Source organism: Chamaea fasciata, unplaced genomic scaffold, assembly GCF_029207755.1.
Source record: "Chamaea fasciata isolate MVZ Bird 193981 ecotype frontalis unplaced genomic scaffold, bChaFas1.0.hap1 SCAF_5, whole genome shotgun sequence".
Lineage (NCBI taxonomy): Eukaryota > Metazoa > Chordata > Aves > Passeriformes > Sylviidae > Chamaea > Chamaea fasciata.
In genome coordinates, this window is record NW_027094090.1 from 59621346 (window position 1) to 59643970 (window position 22625).

Genomic DNA, 22625 nt, shown 5'->3' on the forward strand with positions numbered 1-22625 from the left:
TCCATGAGTTCTCTTATTCTTACAATTCTCTTCCTCATCCCACTATGGGGGGCATGAATGAGCAGCTCTGAGGGGCTGAGCTACTGGCTGGGGTTAAACCACAACAGAACTGTGAGAAGAGATTGGTGCAGTCCCAAGAACCTTTTTTAAAATTCATTTATTCTTACATTTTTCTTTAAAATTTCTGTATATAACAAAAATTCTGGCAGCACTATAAAAAGAAGGAGGCATCGTCGGTTCTTTGCAAGTCTTGACCTTCTGCCTGCTTGACATAGTCTGCTGGAGGGTTCCTTAGCTACAGCATCTCTCTTAGTGGTGTGCACAGAGAAGTGTTGCAGCAGCAGGAGGAAGAGACTGACTGCTCAGCTTCACTGCACGGATGGAGCCATCTGCTCACTGATGCCTGGCTAGGTCCCTGAGTTTCTCTCCAGCAAGCATCTTTTGCTGCCTTCTTCCCACATACTGCCTGAACACTGATCAAATTACTGGATCTTGTTCCTCAAAGATTGTCTCTTCCTCTTTCATGTAATTTTATTTTTTTTTTAAACAGATCTGTATAGGCAATAGTGGTGAAGTACTAACTGGGGAAGTCTTGGAATTGTTCCTTTTTCCATGGAGCATTTCTGGCATGCTAAACAGAAGTGCCCTGTTACAGACACATTGATTATATGAATTTCTGAGATGAGTGATTGTTATTTATTTGAAAAGCAACATGCTGTATTTACCTTAGTTTCTTCACATTATGCATAATTTTTCCCCTCCTAAAAATAGTATGCTGGAGGCTGATTTACTGTGTAGCTTATATACACAGTTGGCAAAAAGCTGGGTGGGCCTTGCCTAAAAACTTCCCACCTACCTGAATGAGCAGGAAGTTTATTCCATCTGAAGTCAGCTGTCAAAGGCTTGTTTGTATTCCTCACATGAATTAGAAAGTTGTCATGTGCTTCATTTTTGACAAAATAAGTCAAGCCTAAATCAAGCTTGTCCCTTTCTTATTCATGATTTTTTATAAACTCTTCTTCCCAGTCTCTGCCTCTGCAACTTGGGTGGTGTGGCTGGAGCACTTAGCAGTGAAGACTGAGGCAGAAGTCGTCTTCTTCACGTTCTAGGTAACCAGAGCTCCTGTTTCCTTCTAGAGAGGGCCCACATCTTCCCTAGTCTTCCTTATATCACCTACATACCGGCAGAAGCTTTCTGTGTTGCCCTTGACATCCCTAACCAGATTTATTTTTATCAGGGTTTGCTTTAGCTTTCCTAACCTGATTCCTGACTGTTTAGACAATTTCTCTGTATTCCTCCCAGGCTACCTGTCCTTGCTTCCACTTTCCATAGACTTGTTTTGTTTGCTTCTTATTCATCCATTAAGGTCTCCTGGTGTTTTTGCCTCACTTCCTCTTCATTGGGGATGCATGACTCCTGATCTCAGAGAAAGCGATCTTTGAATTTTAACAAGCTTTCTTGGGTGCCTTGTCCTTCCCTTTAATCCTCACCTGTAAGGTCTCAATCAGCTCCTCATCCATCCCCAGGTGTACACCGAGTCATTGACAGAGGATGACACCCCCTTCTCATCTCCTTTGTCCTTCTCCAAAAGCCTGTATATTTCTATATATTTCCATTCCAGCACTCCAGTCACAGGAGCCATCCCACCATGTCTCTGTGAGGCCAGTGAGAAGACAGACTTGCAGGAGCACACATTTCTAATCCCATTTTTTTATTCTGCATGCTGCATATACTTGCAGAGAGGCATTCAGGTTGGGCTGGAGTGACTGGAATTCCTTTGTACTGCTCTTCAGGTGCTCTCCGGCTGATCTATGAACCCTCTCCAGGCTCTGTGCCTCTCTTGCTGGCACAGGCATCAAACTGGTATGACTGGGATGCATTGAGTGCCTCTCCACCAGCCTAATTTCAAATACTGATTCCACTGAAAAAAAAAACAGTCCTGAAGTGCCTGCAGGTGTGCATCACATTTTATAGGCTTGGAAAACGAACAAAAAGCCTTTCCCATCTGCATCCACATTGAACATGGACATTGAACATGTGTTCAAGTAAACTCACTTCAGTCTATGCTAAGAGTCTTTCAACTCTTCTGCAGGCTTCTGGTTAGAAAGTGTTATGTGTTTTCACCTGTCAGTTTGTAACACTATGGAACAGAGAAATTATTTTTGCATCTGAAGTCAGATTTCTGGAAGTGCATCAACCCTTGTTCTACATGCAGGCTGAGACAGACAGCTAGAGAAGACAGGAAAAAGGCTGCCAAGTTTCCAGTAATACAGGAAAAGCCCCAAGCCATATTGTTCCTTCTCATTAACAGTTGGTGATACAGTCACCAGACACTGCAGACACTGCACCAGGACACTCAGTGGCACCGGACCTCACCCTAGCTGTGTGAGCTCAGCAACACACCTCCAGAGTGAGCTGTGCCAGGGATCAGTGAGCCTCTAGAAGCACACATTTCCAGAAAAAGAAAGCATTAGATTGCCTGCAGCTGTTCAAAACAGAAATTGATAATATCCATCCCTGCAATCACGGTGTGTTTGTGCACCTATAGAACATGGTCCCAAACCAATCTTGAGCAAAACTGGTTTTAGAATTATTTAAGGAAAAAACTCTCATAAACAACAAACCACAAAAAAGATTTAAAAAAAGGTACCAAAACCCCCTCCAAAACAAAACAGTAACAACAAAACCCCCACCCCCACCACTCTGTTTATAGTTGCAATAGCAAAACATGGCTTTATATCCTTAAGTAATGGTAACTGTTTAGCATTCCGGTACAACGTGCTTCAGTCAGCAGTAGTTGGGTCTAGGGAGGAACAAGGAAGCTGGTTTAAAATAATTCCTTTCCTCAGAAACAGCAAATGTGTTGTCTTGCATTGCTGAGCTGTGAGTTTGTTTAAAATTGGGCATGTCTGCGTTACAAAAGGGTTTTAGTCATTCTCTGACAGCTGATACGAAGCAAAGGCTGTTTGGTAAAGGAAAGCTTCTATTAAATATGTCTTCTGGTCTTTGTAATGATGACAGAAAGCTGTCAGTATAAAATGGTATTTTTAATGAGGCTGCTGAGAGAAAAAAAAGCTTTACAGTTTTGTACTTTAAAAATAGTATTCCTAGAAAAACAGAGTTGGGTGGCAGAAATTATGCTTCATGGATTGCAAATTGGAACTTTCTATTCTTACCTGGCATTAAACTGCAGATTTCCTCTCTGTGTGAGATACTTCAGGCAATGATCACCTTCTCATTTCCCTTTGTTAAACATCCTGGACGTAGCTTCACCTGATACCAGACTCTTCCATGTGTTTACAGCAGAAAGTATGGTAAAAGGATTTATAAACTGTCTGTCACTGCTTGGTTTATACTGGCCCCACTCACTTGCTCCTGACCTTGAAAAATCCCATGTTGCTAAGATGTTTTTCTCCCTGCACTGCTGGGGGCTGTGGCTACTTTCAAGGAGGGAGTATTCCCTCAGTTGCTAGGATTTCTGCGTGTAGAGATAAATTTGCCATGGGGTGAAGCAAGAAGTGCAATGGAGCTTTGAAAGCCACTAAGTCTATCCCTTGGAAAAACAGGGAAGCACCAGTAATGCTGCCCGTGTAACAGCCATCCCACCTGGATCTTCTGCTGGATATTCTCCAAGCTAAGCAGCATTTCTGCAATTCCCACTTGCCCTTTGGCCCTAAGGCAGCTCTGAGCACTGGTTCCTAAAAGAAAAGCTCCTTCTCCAAGCCCAGCAGAACTGAGCACACCACTGCAGCTGGTATGTGCCATCCACACAAGTTCCTCTCACCCACCAGTCCCTACTTTACCAGACTGCAGGTATCCAAAACTGATACTGCCACTCCTTTGCTGCCAACACTTAGACAGGATTTTGACACCCACATCTCCTAAAATCCAGTCAGAACATGATGACAAACCCAACTCCAGGTAACCCTCCCAAGAGGGTGCAGTGCATTGCCTTTGGCTGGCTGCCAGCCCCTCCCCAGCACAGCAGGTGGAGGATCAGGGTTCACAAACCCCATGCTCCACACTCCACTGCTGGCACAGCAAAGCTGTTTGGCTTCTGCTGGCTGTGCCGTCTGTCTTGCCAGGATGGATCCGTTACCGAAAAAGGAAACAACCTTCACAGCTTATCTTTCTCCTCACATGGCGTGGGAGTGAGTGACAGATTATTGCACTCTTCCTGCTCAGTTGCTTGTCTTAAGTAGCCAAAAGAGCTCCTCCTCGCTCAGAAAAGAGGTTCAATATTACTTTTTGCCTAAAGTTTGGATTTAATGCAAACATCTCTTTAATCTGTTCATTTCCAAATGCAACCCGAACAGCTGCAGGACTCCTACTCCCTAATAGCAGCCTCTAAACTCACAAGTGTATTGAAACATTGTAATTTCAGTATTGAAAGAGAGAAAACCATCAGAAGGAATTTACTGGTTTGAGTACCTGTTTATTTACTATAGACAAGAAAGTTACCCCTGCAGTTTCAAAAGTGGAAAACATGGCAACTTTTCTTTTACTCTGATAATGGAGAAATAACAGATGACAAAGTACTACAACCAGGCATTTTATTCACTGTTTTACTTACTCTCATACACACACACAAGCATACACACATCCTCTCCAAGAACCACGTTAGAGGTTTTAAAAATACAATAAAAAATGTCAATAAAAATATTCTTTTTGCCTGAAAAAGAATGTTTGTTTCAATTTTCTGGCAGAAGATTAACATGACTTTAGCTATCCTAGATCTTACCTGAAATTCTGGTTATGTTCAGAGGAAGAAATGCATACGACCAGTATTCTCATTTGCCATTACCGTGTAGATGAACATGGTTTTTGTTTCAGCGGAAAAACCTTATTCTGCACAGATAGGAAAGCTTTCCTCCATAACTGTTATCCTCAATTTGTTGACAAGCTCATTTGCTGACATGAGATTTATCATTTATGTCTTATTACAAATCTTTCAAAAGAAATAATACAGTCAATTTGCCTTTCCCTATCCAGTGTTTCACTGGGATTAAACACAAATAGGAGTTACTTTCCTTTACGTTTCATGCTTCTAGATGTGCAGTTTGCATAAAAAGGAGTCTGCACAGCCTTACTCCAGCTAATCATGGCCAAGCTCCTGGCCCACAGTGCTGAAGTAACAGTTACCCAGTGAACACCTGTCAATCATCATCCAGGTGAATTAAAAAGAATCATACAGAATGCAGCTAACGATGAGCTTTTTTTAGATCATATAGAAAGTACGTCTTAAGGCTTCTGCAGTACAGTATAGCTAACTTATAGCTACTTTAGCACAATAATCCTATGATAAAGTATCTATCTATGCATCAGCAACTTTAATCTTAAAAAAATATTTGATAGCTCAAGTTTTTTGATTTTGCACACATGTAAGCTGACTGCTCAACACTATTATCTTCTTCTGATGGGAATAATAAAATATTCAACCTAATCTTCAGATTTTAAAGGTTTCAGCCCTGTGGCTGAAGACCACTTCCTAGGTAAGCACATTTTTCCTGAAAAAAGTCCAACAATAGCTTGATTACACAGGAAATCTGTGAATCTTCTGCACCCAAAGAAACAGATCACCTAATGAGGGACAGTTACTCACCATCCTCCCCAACAGCTGTAAGGGAACCATAAAGTTAATCTACAGAAACAAGGTACTGATAACCAAGCAGGACAAGCAATATATTTCCCTCCTACGTATGGTATTAAACAACAGCGTGAGTTTCCTCCTCTGCTTCCTTCACAGCACCTGCCAGCACTCTTTCATATGTAGGCACAGTGAAAGTCACAAAAAACTTGTGTTCTCAGACATAAAATACAGTATTTATTTGGTACAGTAAATCAATTGAGTCACACAGCACCAAGCAGCCCCTGTTATGCTTGTTTCTTTGGTAGTTGTTTTAAATGAGAAACTCAACCAGTGAAAATAAGTCTGTTCTTTTTCAACAAGCAAGTCTAATTCTTGAAGTTTTGTAGGTGCAGATTAAGTAGGGACAAAAAAAAGAAGAGTGCTGCTAAGAATTTATGCAATGAGTTGAGTACAGAAATTGTACAATCACATTTGCAAACACCTGAATGTCTACTCTTATGGGAGACAGATTACTAAAAAACTGTGTTTTATCTAGTTTTGAGTTAAAAGATAAACAGGTAGAGGGATGGCGCCTCTGACCAAAGTGCCCATGTAAAAATCTATCCTGAAACAGTAACTAAAAATTGTTTAAACTCGGCAGTCGTGGCCAATCCTCATGCTACAACCATCAGCAATTTCTTCTAATAAATTTATGAAAGGCTCTCATAATGCAGGGTAATGTGAAAGCTGCTAAAAATAGGATACAGAAACAGGATTTTAGGAATTCTAAAACATCCTCTATGTCTTTTTATGCCTTGTTTTCTACTGCAGAAAAAAGACAGAGAAAAAATGTTTCTGAACAGTCACCTATCTGATCACACAGCTTCTTCAAAATCAATTTTTCTCTCTTAAGCCAAACTAAAAAACCGTTTAAACCAGTTAAACATAAGGATGACAGGTTTTGCTGCTATAGAAGTCTTGCCGATGCCTGGTATTCTATGAGATACTCTGGATAAACCTGCTGCTTCTCAAAGATGACAAAGATAGAAGGGTTTGAAGAGTTATTCACACAACTGTCATAGAAGTTTTGGCTGTCCTTCATGGGAGGCCGAACATAATCAGGACTACCAAGAGTGAACTCCCCCACCAGCACTCGTGCCAGAAACATGGTCTTGGTGTGTGAGTCTGGCCCACAGTAGTTGTCAGAATAAGATGCATCCCTTGCAAAATAGCTTCCTGCAGAACAGACACCAAGACAGAGTTGGTAAGACACCAAAACTGCAGGAACAAAATGATACTTTGTGAAAATTAAGTAATAAACAAAACCATCAGCAATTCAAGAACAGCCTTTCCAAAGTTTTCACTTTTCCTCTATGTCCCTCGTAGTGGAACTGACCCCTATGCACTTTTTAGTTTTCACAGCACACATATTAAAAAGCAATGTTTAAAATGTTATCATAATCCTTTAAACGATTTCCTCCTGACCCTAGATGTCCACCTTCCCCAATATCACTGCATTTCTTCTCCTGGTAGAGGCTACTAATATTCATCAGCACAGTTGGACTTGATGATCCTTGCAGGCCCCTTCCACTCAAAACACACTCTAACGTTCTGCGAGTTACAAAGTGTTCAAGCAGAAAGGTGTGTTGTCAGCCAGTCAACCTGTTTTGGTTATTCCACTCCATGTGCTGGTAATTTCCTGTACACAGCACAATGTAAAAGGATGTAAGAAGGCAAAAAAGCCTGTAAGCTGAATGGTATTTAGATTTCTGGGGGGGAAAAAAAAAAAAACAAAACAAAAAAAAACAAACAACAAACAAACAAACAAACAAACAAACAAAAAAGCCAGACTGCTTTCCTATAGGAGCTGGGAGAAACTGGAACAACAGTAAGCCTGGAGTCTAGCAGAAACCATCCCTACAACTGACCTCTCCTGTCTTTTCTTGCAAGGACTTAGGAGAGCAGAGGCCAAGGCCTTTCAGAGTGCCTTAGCTCCAAACCACCCTTGTGAAACTCAGCTCTGTTGCCCACATCACAACAGAGAGAAGCCCAGGACTGGCCAAGTACCACCTTGTAAACTTTACCCCTCTGCAGTGAATACTGAGAATTTTATAGCAAGTCGAGGATTACTGAAAGAGCTGAAAAACAACCTTTGCCATAGACTGTCCCATGAAGGCCACAGATTCTCCAGTCAAAGTTTTGCTGACAGATGGCATCAATGTCTTTTTTACTGGTCCCATGAAATAAAAATCGCTCATCTGCAGCCTTTCCACCATTGCTCTTCTGCATCAGGTCCTTCTGCCTGCAAAGAGAAGCAGAAGCAGTTCCACAGTGGCTGTCACCACAAGTTCCAGCCACTCAGAAACAATTTTACACAGAGTGTATTCTGAAAATTTTTACAGTAAGGCCTAATTTGGGCACACAAACATGCTTTCATTATACATAAATGATTTCCCGCAAATGTTTTCTTTAATTCACTGCCTTTGAAGAGAGAGGGAGGATTATCAGCGTTATTTTTTTTCCCTGAACACAGGAGTTTATATTAAGGACTGCCCTCCATGAGTTTTGCATTTAATTTTGAAGGCTGTTTCATTTTTGACCAGCTGCAAAACACTGTGCTAGATGTGACTCATTACCAGCTCCAAGGTTTCACTGGAAGGAAGCTGTCATGGACACAGGCCTGGCAGAAGTCAGGAGCAAGGATTCCTCCTACACAGCCCTGAATTTGACTGTTCTAAGCTCCGTGTCTTCACTGAGTTTTGGGTTTGTTGATACCTCTTTATCTACATGTTGATACTAGGTAGGTATTTCAGTGGGACAGTGGAAGCAGAGGCATTTCAGGAATGTGTGTTCTATCTTTAACACAGAACATACAGCTAACTGCAGAAACAATAAACATCATGCATACATACCAGAGCAGTGTTTTACACATACCATTGATACAGTTCCCAGAGGGATGGGTTCTGAACTCTACAAATCTTTTTAATAGCTGCTTTGGGCATTGTGCGCTGGAAGTCCACTTTGACTTTCTTGTATTCTTCAGAAGAACAGTCAAGCTCAATCAGCTGCAAGCAAAAGTTTGACAAGTTACTTTTGCATGCTTTTATGCAGCCATTCAACCCCTCTTAATATCTGGGTCAAGATATATTTGCATGCATCAAACAGTATCTAAATACATAGCAGAAATGAGCACATAAATAAAAAAGGAATTGAGAATTTATGTTGCAGAAAACCAGAGGGTCTTTACAGAAACACTGAACTTGTGATGGAACAAACCTTATATGACACAACTGACAGAAAGGAAAAAGCTCCAAACCTTGAATCCCAGTTCAGGCAGGGCAGATTTGTCCCAGTGAGCTGGAATGCCCTTAAACCCTTCTGTATGTTTAACACCCCTGTAGATTATAAGACATTACAAACAGACAATTAAAATAAAACTTAACATGACATTTTATGTACATATTATACTAAACATTTTTGTCACGCTTAGGGAGAATACAGGCAACTGAACATATTCAAAAGTATTTCAAAACTGTCGTATCTGTTCAGCACATGAAAATATTTGTTCCAACTCATCACGTCAAGACTTATGTCAGGAAGCAAGATGCCAAACGAGAAAAAAAGAATTATATACTCTGAACTAGACACATAAGGATTTCTCTTCTCTTGAATGTATATATAAAAGCTCTGCTACACCAGGGGAGGTAAATACAAATGTATCCAGTATCACATCAGTATGACAGAAACAGGATAGACACAGCCCTCCCCTGTACTTCCATCCCAATTTTAATTAGTGTGTTTAGCTGTTCTTTTCAGTGTTTAAGCAAGGACTGTGTGCTGCAAGGGAATGTCCAAAAACTGGCTGTTACATACAACTCTATCTCCTTGCGGGCTCCCACCTTTTGCTCTACCTGTAACAACTACTGCTTTCCTTTCAGATTGTTTGGCTGCTCCGAAAAGGATTTTTCTGAACTTGCACTGAGCTTTCAAAATTACTCATCTCAAAAAGAGCTAGTACATTGCTACATGTTGAATTATTTCCTACGTTTCCATACTTCCTGTGGCCAAGCTCAAATTTTCTTCACCGCAGAGGTTCCTGAGTTGATTGAAAACTGCATGCCCTGGCTAGACATGGTTGTAAGAAAGGTATGTCCCTTTCCCTCTCCAAGTCTTTTACAATTGCCTTAACAGCTACTTCTTCACTCTACCTGCACCCAAGATTCAGCATCCACAAAGCACTAAACCTATCACATCAGAATGAGCAGTTGTGGTTTACCTGGCTCTTGTCTTTTCCACCTCTGATTGAGAGACAAATTTAGGTCTTCTGCAAATCCTCCTCTCTGTTCTGTAGCAAAGGTTCTTCTGCTTCATGGCTGGGGGGGAAAAAAAAAAAAACCAAACAAAATCCCATGAACAATCAAAGATGTTTTAGAAAGCCTCCACAATGCAGCCACGATTGCCACTAAGTTGTTTTGTCAAAAACACTGACAAAAAGGCTCCCTCCTCTTCATTTTGCAAGAGATACTTTTTTACTACATTTTGTTGAGGATTTCAAACCCTGTAAACAGAACCCAACATCTATCACAGATCATTTATTTTTATTGACCACCAAGAGAAACAAGTCACAGCAACCTGAATTTTAGAGGCATCCCCTCTGGATCTTAGAACTTCTGCAGTGACTGTGACATCATACTAACCAGCCAGGACAATGAGGCCACATCTTCAGAGAGAGATACACAGCAAAACAAACAAAAAAAACCTCGACACCACCAAGCCTAAAAATTAAGTTCTGGAAGACATCTACACTGCATATATTTGCCTAAGTTACTAAAAAAGCCCAAACTTTAGAAAACAGATTGCTTCACTATACAATTTTCACTTCTAGGTCAGACAAGTTTTCCCAGCTTTGCTTTTGATTGAATCACTAACAGCAGATAACATGCTCTTTCTTGTTTTTGCTTTGGGTTTTTTTTGTTTGGCTTTTTTCATGCAGAATGAGATAGTAATAGAGAGCTGATTCAAAGACAACTACACCAAACTGACAGTCCAGGCAGGCTGATTCCCACCACTGTTCCACAAATTTTTTTGAAAGGATGCCAGGAAAGGTAACAGCTGAGAGTGAACAGTGCCAACACAAGTGGCTTATATTTCCTCAAAGTCTTCCTACTTTGTCAAGGTATTTTCTCAGCCTTTCCAGACAGGATGAAAAGAAAGTAACTGCAAAAATCTTGCAATGCTAAGGATTGTCTGGACCCTACATCTTGACCAAGTGTTTGTTTTTCTGTAAACCAGTGATTAAAGTAGACCAGAAGCTGGCTTGTTAAGTCTTCTAGAAGTTCCTCACAATTAGTGTTTGTGCCAGCATCAGTGTCATACTTGGACTTTCTGGCAGACATTTTGAAACCTAGCATAGGAACTTCTCAAAAATAAAAGCTTTGAAGTAATAGAATGCCACTTGCTCATGTGAACAGCTTTTATACTGAGAACTTTGATAGACGCTCTGTCTCTGTAAGAATTGCAATTCAAAGTCTAAATTTCTCTCTTCTATCTCCTGCAATAAGGTAGTTCAAAACCACAAGAGACCTGGGAAGGAGGGACAGAACAGAAGAACAAAGCAAATGCAACCTACACACAAAATTAATTTCATATTCATGTCTTCCAGCTTTGAAGGTCAGCTTTGGAGAACTTCCAGCCAAATAAGCTTTCTCCACGTCATCACTGGAGACAGTAGCAGCGGCATGAAGATCATCCTGTCATGCCAAAAATAGAGAAAAAAAAAGTTTTTCCTGGTCTGTTATAGACAAGCAAGTTTAAAAACCAACAACTCTTATATGTATGGTGGGTGCAGGATATATCAGCATATGAGAAATTCTTGATTTAGAGAGCACCAGGTACCATCAAATAGAACCTAACTGGTTTGTTCATGTTATTCTCATCCTAAATGGAAACATAGCACTGTGCCAGCTACCAGGGAGTAAATTAGCTCCATCCCAGCTGAAACCAGGACAGACCACACATTCACCAACTAGACCAAGAAAGATGGCAGAGTACTACTGGAGCTTCAGAGAAGGAGGCTTTTCTCAGAAGCAATGAAAAGAACATATTATTACTGTGATCCTATCGGACACAACTCACTGAATAGTTATCTGTTGAAAATATTTGTGACTCACCAGTGATCAGTCCCCTACCTGAACCAATCAGAATCACAGGGAAAAGACCCCATTAGGCCTTTAATGGCCATCTGTACAGTGTGAGTGAGAGGAAGAGGGTGACAAAAGAGGGGGAGGATATAAACACTGTGCACTTTTCAGTAGTTCTGCACTTCTCACACTGAGTCAGGAGTCTCCCCGTTTCTCCACACTTACTTGCTTTCCATACTCCTGCCATGTGTCATTTTCGTCTTTCCAATACCAGATCCATTCAGTTGTAAGAATGAAGTGAGGGGGTTTGGTCACAGAGGAGGCTGTAGAAAGACGTCGGACTTTATGCAACCCGCAGCACATGTCGTTGAAACAGATACAGAATGGGAAAAAGACCCCTTCAGTAAAAGCATAACCAAATCTACAAAAAAAAAGGAGGAAAAAAAATCAGAACTTTTTGTGAAGCTTTACTCATAGATTCAAAAGCACACTACAAATTTGCAAATTAAGTCAATCTCACCCAAAAGCAGAACGCAAAAGTGCACTTTTCAGTACAAGGTGTGCTTTTCACTTTGCTATTTTAACAACTCTGTATGCTAGCTCTGTTTTTTCTACATATTTTGCATTAAAATATTATGTCTCACATTGGTTCTACTGGCAATAACCATAACCCATTCCTAAATTAGTGAGTTACATAAGATGAACAGAAACAGTGGAAAACAGGCACTGCCTTCTTCTTGCTGACCAACTATATTCTAAAGAGAACCTTGACATAACTTAAGAAGGGCTTCAAAGAGACTGTAACATAAGAGGAACAGGTAATTTTCCAGCATGGGATGTGGCATATTGGCATGAGCCCCTTCCAATACACTCTTTGTGCTATATAACCAGTTCCAAACTCTGAAAGGTGTTTCCATATTCTTCACATGCTCTGCTCCCAAGAGTATCTCTCTCTCTCCCTCCAGGTATTCTGCCAGTTCCACAACATGGACTGCAGGAAAAGGGGGAAGGAGGGGCAAATCTCATGCAAAGTGAGGTCAGTAGAATAATGCCAAATTAAACTACTTATGTAATGACTGCAATAAAATTGTAGCAATTTACGGCCACTAAGGATCTGATAAAATACAGCAAATTCTAAAAATTATAAATTTTTGTAAGAGCTTGTACCTGACGTTTTTTGGGTCACAATATGCTTCTTCTATTTCTTCAATATTTTTGAAGTCCTTCCAGGTATTACCCTCAGAGTACTGCCATCTATATGGCAAGTGAAAATGGGTTCTGATACACTTTTCTGTAAAAGTTTTAAAATAAAGAAGTAGGAGATGCATTATTTTGACAGGCTATGAGAGAACTCCAACATATCAGGACTGTATACCTAGCTGATGAAATCATCAAAAGGGTACCTAAGGAAAGTGTTCACCTATGGAACCATTACAAGCAGTAGTTTGGAATTTTTCAGCATAAGCAAGCAACACTTGAATTTTTGGGCTTAGGCAGAAGTTCAATTTCTGTACGTACTAGACTCTCTCTGCACATTAAAATTGCACAGATCATTCTCAGTTTCAGAGACAAAAAATGAATCAAGATCACAGGCTCATAGAAGGCTATTATTCCATAAACAGAAAAAAAAAAGTGTTTATGATCAACCACTAAATCACAAAGTGGTATTACTGAGGAAGAATCCAAAGCACAGCAGTGCTTAGTTTTAAAATAGGGGAAGGACTGTCACTGTTTAACCTCAGATGGTTACTAAGTACAAAACAGCCACTTTCAGTGGGATGGGAGAAAAGGAAAAAAAGCTAAATCTCTGGGTTGAAATCAGAAAAGTTTAGTAACTGAAATAAAATACAACAAAATAAGTGTGAGTGTATATATATATATGTATATATGTGTATATATATATATATATATATATATATATATATACACACACACACACACATATACATACATATCTTCATATAAGGAAGCAAACAAAAATGTGAGAGAGGAATAAAGCCCAAGAAATACAAGCGATGCACACTACGATTGTTCACCACCCACTGACTGATGCCCAGCCCATTCCCAAGCAGCAATCAGCCCCTCCCAGCCAACTCCCACAGTTAATATGCTGAGCATGATGTTCTAATGGTATGGAACAGCCCTTTGACAAGCTCAGGTCAGCTGTCCTGGCCATGCTCCTTCCCAGCTTCTTTTGCCCCTCCTCATTTGCAAAACATGGGCAGCTGAAAAGTTCTGGACTTTGGGTAAGAACTACTTAGCAACAACTAAACAACACATCAGTGAGTTATCAGTGTTATTCTCGTACTAAATCCAAAACACAGCACTGCACTGGCTTCTAGAAAGAAAATCAACTCTGTCCCAGCTGAAAGCACGGGATATTTACACCATGTCTAGGTCCCACACCTTCCAATACAACCAGTTAACAACCATCACCTTCCCTCTCTTTTGATAAATACACAGATATCATTCCTTTAGTCTGAAAGTCCTTTGCCCTTCAGTAGACCAAAAGACGTTCAGGCCCCACCAAGAAGAGCAATGGCAGCAGTGAGCCAGGTATCACAAGTTCAAAGAGTCAGTATGCAGTCATTCCTCAACGGGAGTGAAGGTGACATCACCAGTGCACATGTGCATAAGCCCGAGGCCAATTTCCACAGCAGAAGAAAAGGGAACTTAACTACAGGGAAAGTCAAGGAGAAACTGCACCACACAGTTCATATGAGGAGATGTTCAGTACACAGGTCAAGAACATCAAGAAGAAAAAGGATGACAAAAAAATCAACAAGAAAGCTGGCAGAGCAGCCTTTTTCCTGGACACTTTGGAACATTTTGAAAAGGAGACAGCTAAGACAGATGGAACAGAAGACTACTAGAAGAAAAAGCAGAGAAAGTAGAATTCAGACTATCTTTTGTATCTTTCCTGTTCAGAAATGTGACTCCTATCATTCAGCAATCCCTTAGGTAAACAAAGGTGGAGTAGCCAATCTTCAGCACAGGCTGACTCCAAAGGAAAACAAAACACCTCCTGTTTGGTGTATCAGGTCAAACACTTTCCTATAGTACGCAAGACAGAAGTGAGATTTAACTGAACATAAGCAAAACTCTGCATTTTCCCCTTTCTGTGAAAGGTGTCTACCACTTCCTCTTTATGAGAACAGAAAAAAAGGCTGGACTTTTGGTAGCTTGGTTCAGCTACCAAGAGTAGCTGAACAAAAAACATGGAATTAGATCAAATGATATATTGGTGCTTGTAAGTTTTGCTTGCTTGCTTTTGCAATGCAGATATGCCTGTAGATCAACAAAAAACAAATGTTTGGGTTGCTTTAGCCAAGTCAGCAGGCTCAGACACCATATGTTTGACTAATTTGAGCCCAGACAAACCCTTTGCAACCTGTTTAGTCGGTGTGCCAGCGCCAGCCAAAGAGTGGCCAATACCTAACCATGACAAGTATTGGCATGCAGTTGCCAACGAGATAAATCCCATAACCAACTGGTATCATTGGGCCCCTGATCTTCTTAAGGCACCCTTTGAACCTCAAGAATTGGAAATTCTTGGTTGACAGTGGAATTTTGTGCTGAGTTTCAGTATCAGGGAGATGCAGAATTAAATGTTACTCCCCATCATCCTGTGCACAGAAACTCAAATTCTTGGTGCAATTGTGCCACCCCTGTGGCCCCCTAAGGGTAAGACTGTTGATGTTGACAAATTCCCACAGCAATTGCCAAAAGGATATTGGCTCATTTGTGGAGATAGGGCCTAGCAGGGCATTCCCTCAAAAATTAAAGGTGGCCCATGTAGCATTGGACAGGTCACTATGACAGCACCTAGTGTTAAAAAGACCATCAAGAAAAAACATAGAGGAAAAAGGTCTGCCCATCATTATGAAGAAAACTGTAATAGCAATTTTAAACCTTGGAGCCCTGCAAATCAAGTTACATCAGGTTTGTTTTTACCTCAACTTGCCTCAGCTGTAGCATTGAAACAATGAGACCAGTTGGGGTGTTGGTTGAGCAAAGAAATCAATGCTACTTCCATTGTAATTAGTGAAATCATGACAGATGTTAGTGCTGTTAGACATGCAACCTTACAGAACAGAGCCGCCATCGATTTTCTCTTACTGGCACACGGACAGGGTTGTGAAGAATTTGGAGGACTGTGTTGTATGAATTTGTCTGACCATTGAGAATCCATCCACAAATAGCTTCAAAAACTGAAAGATTTGGCAAATCAAATTACAACAGAATTGGTTAGAGGATTTGTTTGAAGGATGGAACTTTGCACCTTGGCCAAAGGAACTTTGCAAAATAGGTTTACATGCATTGATTGTTATAGTAGCAATATTACTGATAGTGCCTTGTGTGCTTCACTGTGTGCAGCAAATAAGGAATAAGACTATCAAATAAGTTTTTACAGTTCAAGAAAGAGGGGGAGATGTGAGAAATGGATTTGTAGAGGATTGCCAAAGCCTGACTGAAAGTTCACATGGTCTTTGTACATCTGTATGCAAACTCTGAGATAAGGGGCACTGACTTAGGCCATGGAATAGAGAAGACATTGTTGAAAGGGAAATTGAACTGGAAACAAGTTTCCAACTATGGCCTTGCAAACAGACCAGATATTTTGGAGAATTAGAACTGTGAAAGATGCATTGTAGCAAGACCATGTGGGTTAAAATAATAGATGATAAGTGTTAGAAGTATCAGCAGCATTGTGTGGCAAAAGCTAATAGGCTGAAAAACATTTATAAGGTATTGTAACAAAGAAATAATTTGGCTTCTGATATAATGGCATTGAGTTTTACATCTCTTGTATCTCACCTTTCTACAAGATTGATAATGGAATGAAATCTTTAAAAATGCCTCTCAGCTGCCCCGTCTCTGTAGAGCTGGGTTTTTCCAACATGAACTGATACTTGAGACAACCTACCTTTAAAGCCACAACTTCTGTACAGATGATGTAAACATATCTGTTCTGATTCATCATCCTTTGTAGCTGAGGAATCCCGTCCAGTGCTCGATTTTCTGTCTAGAGGGGGGAATTGTAACTATTAATACACTTTGTATCAATAACGCCTCTTAAAAGTGCTCCTATCCCTAGGGAAGACACCTAAAGGCAATGTTTGTAACTACCGAACTGCACTCAGCTCCAGAAAGACACTGAAGCCTTTGATAAACTTGTATACTCAAAGTCCCCTTCCTGTATCCATCCTTTCTGAACTTAATTTCCCTGTAAATGCTGAGTTCCTCAGATACAGTTTTTAGCTATCACCACAAAACGAGAATAGAATTCAATGCCTTTATACTTCCAGATGGACTTGAGTTAACTGCACATTCCACACAGCTGATCACACTGGCAGCTATAAAATACAGTTTCAAAATCTGATACTTCTGTAAATTGAAGCACTTTAAGGAAAGGAAGAAGGAACTGCAGGCATAATAGTGGAGATGAGCATACACACATGAATTCTCCATTCTGTTATCCCTTTTTTTCCCTGCTAAACTATATTTAACTTAAAATCCTAAAGAACTTCTAAAGAAAAGTGCAAACAAAATATTACACTTCTAAGAAGTAAGTAGGATAGTGCTATTTGTGAATTCTTGTGCTAGACAATTAAAGAAAAACAATTAGTTTATAATCAGACAATTAAACAGTTTATAATCGGACAACCACCACTCCTATTCTTAACAGGTCTCTACCTTTACATATTTTACCTAAAAAACTCCAAAATTATAGAGCTCCCTAATTCCAGTTCCTGTTATGCTTTTTTAATCCCAAGTTTAAGAATTTCATAAACACCAGCTCTTTATTTCTCAGGAACCTCTCCTGAATTCACTTGTCAAGACAAAGATTTCTGTCAATGGGACAGGTACAAGGTCCCTCCTAAAAGACAAATCAAGATGTGAATCCAGTTTTCTTAATGATACCAGTGAAAATTTTAAATTCACTACCATGACTCTTCTGATGTTTTCACAAGATGGTATTATTTACCTTTGCATGGTGAAGACTTGGCATCTTCTATGTCATACATGCTTCTGTTGCCATTTTGTATGTCATACATGTTTCTATAAGTGGAAGGTAGTTTCTCAATAATGTTTGAGCTCATTCCCTGTCTCTCCAGTTTCTCAAAACATTCTGCATTTAATAAGTCATGGGACCGTTTGCAGCTGCTGCCAAATCTGCACTGACCCCTCAAAAAGTACTGGCAAACATGAAGTTTGCTGCAGGATGTTTTAAAGGAACAAGATCCATGAAGTCCATCACCTTTGTTATAATGCAAGCAGACCTTGGGAAGGAGAAGAAAAAAAGAATTTAAAGATCAAACTACATTGTGCTCATTTAGACTGTTTGAATCCATGATTTTTAGGTTTTTTAGGGCAATGTGGATACATTTGCTTTTGAAAGAAATGTTTCTTCTTTCGTCTTGTTTTCCAAATGATTACTTGACAGCTTTTCCTTTGCCCTGCTAATGTTTAAAACTATCTTTCAACATTCCTACAGACATTCTCAAGATGGGATTTAGTGCTAAGTCACACCTCTTTGATTTTTTAGTTTTGGAATAGTTTTGGAATTTTTTTGACCCCAATTTCATGGTAAGAGGTACTGGATCTGGTTGGGATGAGGTTAACTTTCTTCATGGCAGATGTTGTGTTTTGGGTTTGTGACAAAAGCAGTGTTGCTAACACATTCCTTTGGTCTGTCCTGGCCAAACTCCCCCCCAGCTCCTTGTGCACCTCCCCACTGGCAGAGCAGGGGAAGCTGAAAAGTCCTTGACTGAAGGTAAGCACTACTTGGCAACAGCTAAAACATCAGTGGGTTGCCTATGTTATTTTCATATTAAATCCAAAACACAGCCCTGCTCATGATACTAGTAAGGAAATTAACTCTATTTCAGCTGAAACCAGAAGAGATAAATACCCCACAGCCCTCCAGGGAATGAGGAAGAGAACCAGAAAAAAAAAAGTGAAACTCATAGGGTTGAGATAAACACAGTTTAATACAGCATAAAAGGAAGGAGAAATAATAATTATTATAAAAGAACAGACAAAACAAGTGATGCACAATGCAATTGCTCACCACTCACTGACCAAAGCCCAGCCAGTCCCCATCAGTGTGTCCCCACTCCTGGGCCACCTCCCCTCAGTTTTACAGTTCAGAATGATGTCATATGGAATGAAATATCCTTCTGTCAGTTTGGGTCAGTTGCCCATTGGCTGCATTCCCTCCCAGCTTCTTGTGCACTCCCAGTCTACAGACCAGCAGAGCAGTAGGAAAAGCTGAAAAGTCCTTGACTTAGAGCAAGCACTGTCCAGTAAAAACTAAAACATGAGTGTGTTATCAGCATGTTCTCATCCTGAATGCAAAACACAGCTTTGTACCAGCTATTAGAAAGAAAATTCATTCTACTCCAGCCAAAACTAGGAAATAATTCAAACTGGCCAAAGGGATATTCCAAGCCACACAACGTCATTTTCCAAAAAAAAAAAAAAAAAAAAAAAGTGGGGAAGGGGACAGGGGACAGAGGGAAAGTGAAGGAAGAGGGAGATGGGTACTTCTTTCAAGGTAGCACTTGCTCAGTGACCTGTTGGGGATCAGTCTGCTTCAAGGTAGTGAAGCAGAAGTGTTCCTTGGCAACAACTTTCTCCCTGCTTTTTGTCCACTTGCTACACTGTCTTTATCCCCACTCACAGGTTTTGCCATTTTTTTTCTTCTTGTTAAGGCTCACCTCTTCTGCTTGTGACAGGGGAGTGAGGAGTGGGTGACTGGACTGTTCAAGAGTTTAGCTGCCAGCTAGGCTCCACCCACCACAGGTGAGAACAGAGGAAGCAGATTTATTTTTAGATTTGCATTAAGCTAACTAAATTGAGCCCCAATGTCTCCATCTCTGTCAAGCCTCTTGCACTTTGTGATGCTCACTGAAACACAAAGCTAAGAATCTGTCAGAGTAATACTCACCTCTGGTAAGAGGGTAGGGTCATTTTGAAGGAGAAGCTGGCAAAGTTCGTCATGGTTTAAATTCTCAAGTCCGTACTGCTTTAGAACACGGAGATTGTGGTCAGAGTGGAAGTTGTGAACAAACTTGCATCCCTTCCTAGAACTCAAGAAACCCAACATCAAAATGACTGGCATTATTTTGCTACCCTGTGCGCATTACCCTGAACAGTTGAAAAAGAACACCAAATTAGCTGAAATTTCAGAAAAATCCACATTGCTGCTCTGTAAAGCCATTATATGATTTTCAAAGCAGATTACATAATTACTCTGATGATAGTTGCCACGCTACTTCTGATTCACAATCATTCTAGCCTTAGTGTACTTTGACAATATTGGCATTTTTGACCCGCAGCTCACAACCATGAAACCACCGAAGTTCCAGAGCATCGCTCCCTCCCAGCCGGAGTACATCCCCCAGCACAGGGACCTGCGGGGACACTCAGCTTTGGCACATTGCCCAGTGTCCCGCAGCACAGGGACCTGCGGGGACACTCAGCTTTAGCACATTGCCCAGGGTCCCGCAGCACAGGGACCTGCGGGGACACTCAGCTTTGGCACATTGCCCAGCGTCCCGCAGCACAGGGACCTGCGGGGACACTCAGCTTTCCCCTGGCACGGCCCTGCCCACGGGAAGGGAAGCGCCACAGTGATGAGCCGGGGAGGGAGTGCTGCGACCCAAAGCTGTGAAACCACCACTGCCTGTGTGTGCCTCTTCTGCAGCAACACATACACAAATAAAATAAAATAAAAGGAGACGGGCAATGAGCATTTCCGACGCGGAAGGGGCTGCAAGGCCTTTACTGAGAGCTCCTTCCCCTGAAGGGGCACTCCGTGCCCAAGGCCGAGCCCCCCGCCATGGCGGCCGGCCCCCCGTCCCTCACCTGGCCAGCTGGTTGCGGCAGAAGCCCTTCAGGTGGTACTTGCAGAGGTGCAGCCGCCCGCACTGCCCCGGGCAGCCCGCGCCGTGCTCCGAGCACAGCCGCACGGGGCTGGTGGCCACCACCACGGCCACCGCCGCCTCCGCCGCCGCCGCCGCCTGGCCGGGCCGCCGCACCAGCGTGAAGCGCCGCGAGTCCCGCAGCACGGCCGCCAGCTGCTCGGCCGAGGGCCGGCCCGGCAGCCGCCGCCGCAGCTCGCCCTGCTCCAGGCAGCCGCCGCTGGCGCACAACACCCGCAGAGCCTGGATCGCCAGCGCCATGGCCGGAAAACCCCGCCCGGGAAAGCGACGGAAACGGAAACGAAAGTGAAAGCGCCCGGGAAGGAGCGGGGCCGCGGGGCAGCCTCGGCCCGGAGCCTTGGCGCTGCCGCCGCCGGGCGTGGCCGGCTCCCGCCGGCGCGGCGGGGAGTGAGGCGGCGGTACCGGGGCACGGCCCTTCGCCTCCCGCCTCTGCCCGACTTTTAGGATGTATGGCACGTTTTTAATCACATGTGACCAAAAAGGGATGGCAGCCGGGAGGTCACACATTTCCTGTAGGAAAAAGTGGGCGCAGGGATGATTGGAGCGTCAGCCGGATGAATGGAGCTTCACCAGCTTAAGTTACAGGGAGTGTAACTTAAGGTGTGAATTCTGCCGTCAAAAGCACCTCAGTTAGGGTTTCTGACCTGTGCCGCTTTTCTGACGGTACATCGTGAAGGCTGCTGTCACACTCCTTCCCTTTCAATATCTAGATTAAAACCTCAGTCGTGGTCACACATCTCGACACAGAAGCTTGCAGTGCTCGTAGTGCCACCCGACACACGGTGGTACACCACTGCTTCTGCCTGCACAGCATCCGTGGCAACAGCGTGGCCAAGCAATGTCCTCACCCTCCAGAAACACACAGACCCTTTAGAGGGGTCCCCATCTTTTAATCAAATGCCTTTGTCTGGGTCATTTTGACACTCCTGGTTCTGGATCACAGTCAGAAGCATGCTTTAAATGGTGGCAGAACAATGATACTGCCATCATTTCAGTCAGAATAGGAGTGGAAGGCATGGGGACTCTCACTGATGGTGGTTCTCATTGACCAAAAGGCCTGCCTCCTTCCTTCTTCTGCCAGTCCTGTTCTGCTGTGCCTTTCCCCTTGTCTCGTCTTACTTCCTGCTTGCCCTGTGAGACCAGGAAGGGAATGGAAAAAAGTAGAATCTAGACAAGCACACTGAATGGAAAAACAGCTCTACTCTGTCACAGGTTCATAGAGATCTATCTGTAGCTTGCCTGTGCCAGACCATCAACAAATGTTTAGGAGACAACATGAGAGGCTGGAGTGTCCTTCATCCCTCCTTTCCAATGTCCACTGATTAGCTTTCCTGAAACAAAGGAAAAACGCTATTTTAGTCATTGGTTCTGTGGAAGTAATTCCATAGCTTGGACTGTCTTTGTTGTCCTTTCTTCCTTAGGACAGTCTTGAGGGGCAGACCTGCAGATGGCCACATTTGTCACTGACGGTCACCTGGTAGTAAGGCACTTTAAAGAGTGATCATACAACGCTGGCAGAGGTTGACAGTATCACAGAACAGCTGAGGTGGAAAGAGGCCGTAGGAGGTCATCTGGTCCAAACTCAAATCCAGCTGTTTCATCACTGAAAGAGAATACGGGTGGAAGCCTCCTAATTTTGGTGTTTTGTCTAATGGTCTCAGATTATTGGATAGCTGTATACTGCCCCATCAGTAGGAGGTGTCTTGACTGAACCGAAAGTCAGGGAACCCTTTAGCATAAAAAACATTGAAGAAACATTGTACTTGATAACTCTCATTCTCCCCAGAAGCCATTTGCTTTTTCTGTCCAGTGCCAAAATCCTATCAAACCAGCTCCCAACTTTTTACATCTTAAAGACCTGTCCCAGCATCACTGTGCTGTCCAGGTAGCTGTTTCAACTGGATCTCCCTTTCACACTTTCTTTCCTCATGCATCTGAAAAACCCCATTCATTTGGCAGAAACAT

At 42.1% G+C, this 22625-nt stretch overlaps 1 protein-coding gene across 1 annotated transcript; it reads right to left on the reverse strand.

The window, feature by feature from the left end:
• Window positions 1-4426: 4426 nt before the first annotated feature.
• On the reverse strand, window positions 4427-20921 carry LOC136289779 (protein mono-ADP-ribosyltransferase PARP12-like). The gene is made up of 12 exons (XM_066183901.1): window positions 20584-20921; window positions 19664-19799; window positions 17699-17993; window positions 16637-16735; window positions 12877-13000; window positions 11935-12130; window positions 11199-11319; window positions 9846-9942; window positions 8886-8964; window positions 8504-8634; window positions 7720-7871; window positions 4427-6805 (listed from the first exon to the last, which is right to left on the reverse strand). Exons 1-12 carry the CDS (start codon window positions 20898-20900, stop codon window positions 6537-6539), a joined length of 2016 nt encoding a protein of 671 aa, XP_066039998.1. The 5' UTR covers window positions 20901-20921; the 3' UTR covers window positions 4427-6536.
• Between the last annotated feature and the right edge of the window lie 1704 nt (window positions 20922-22625).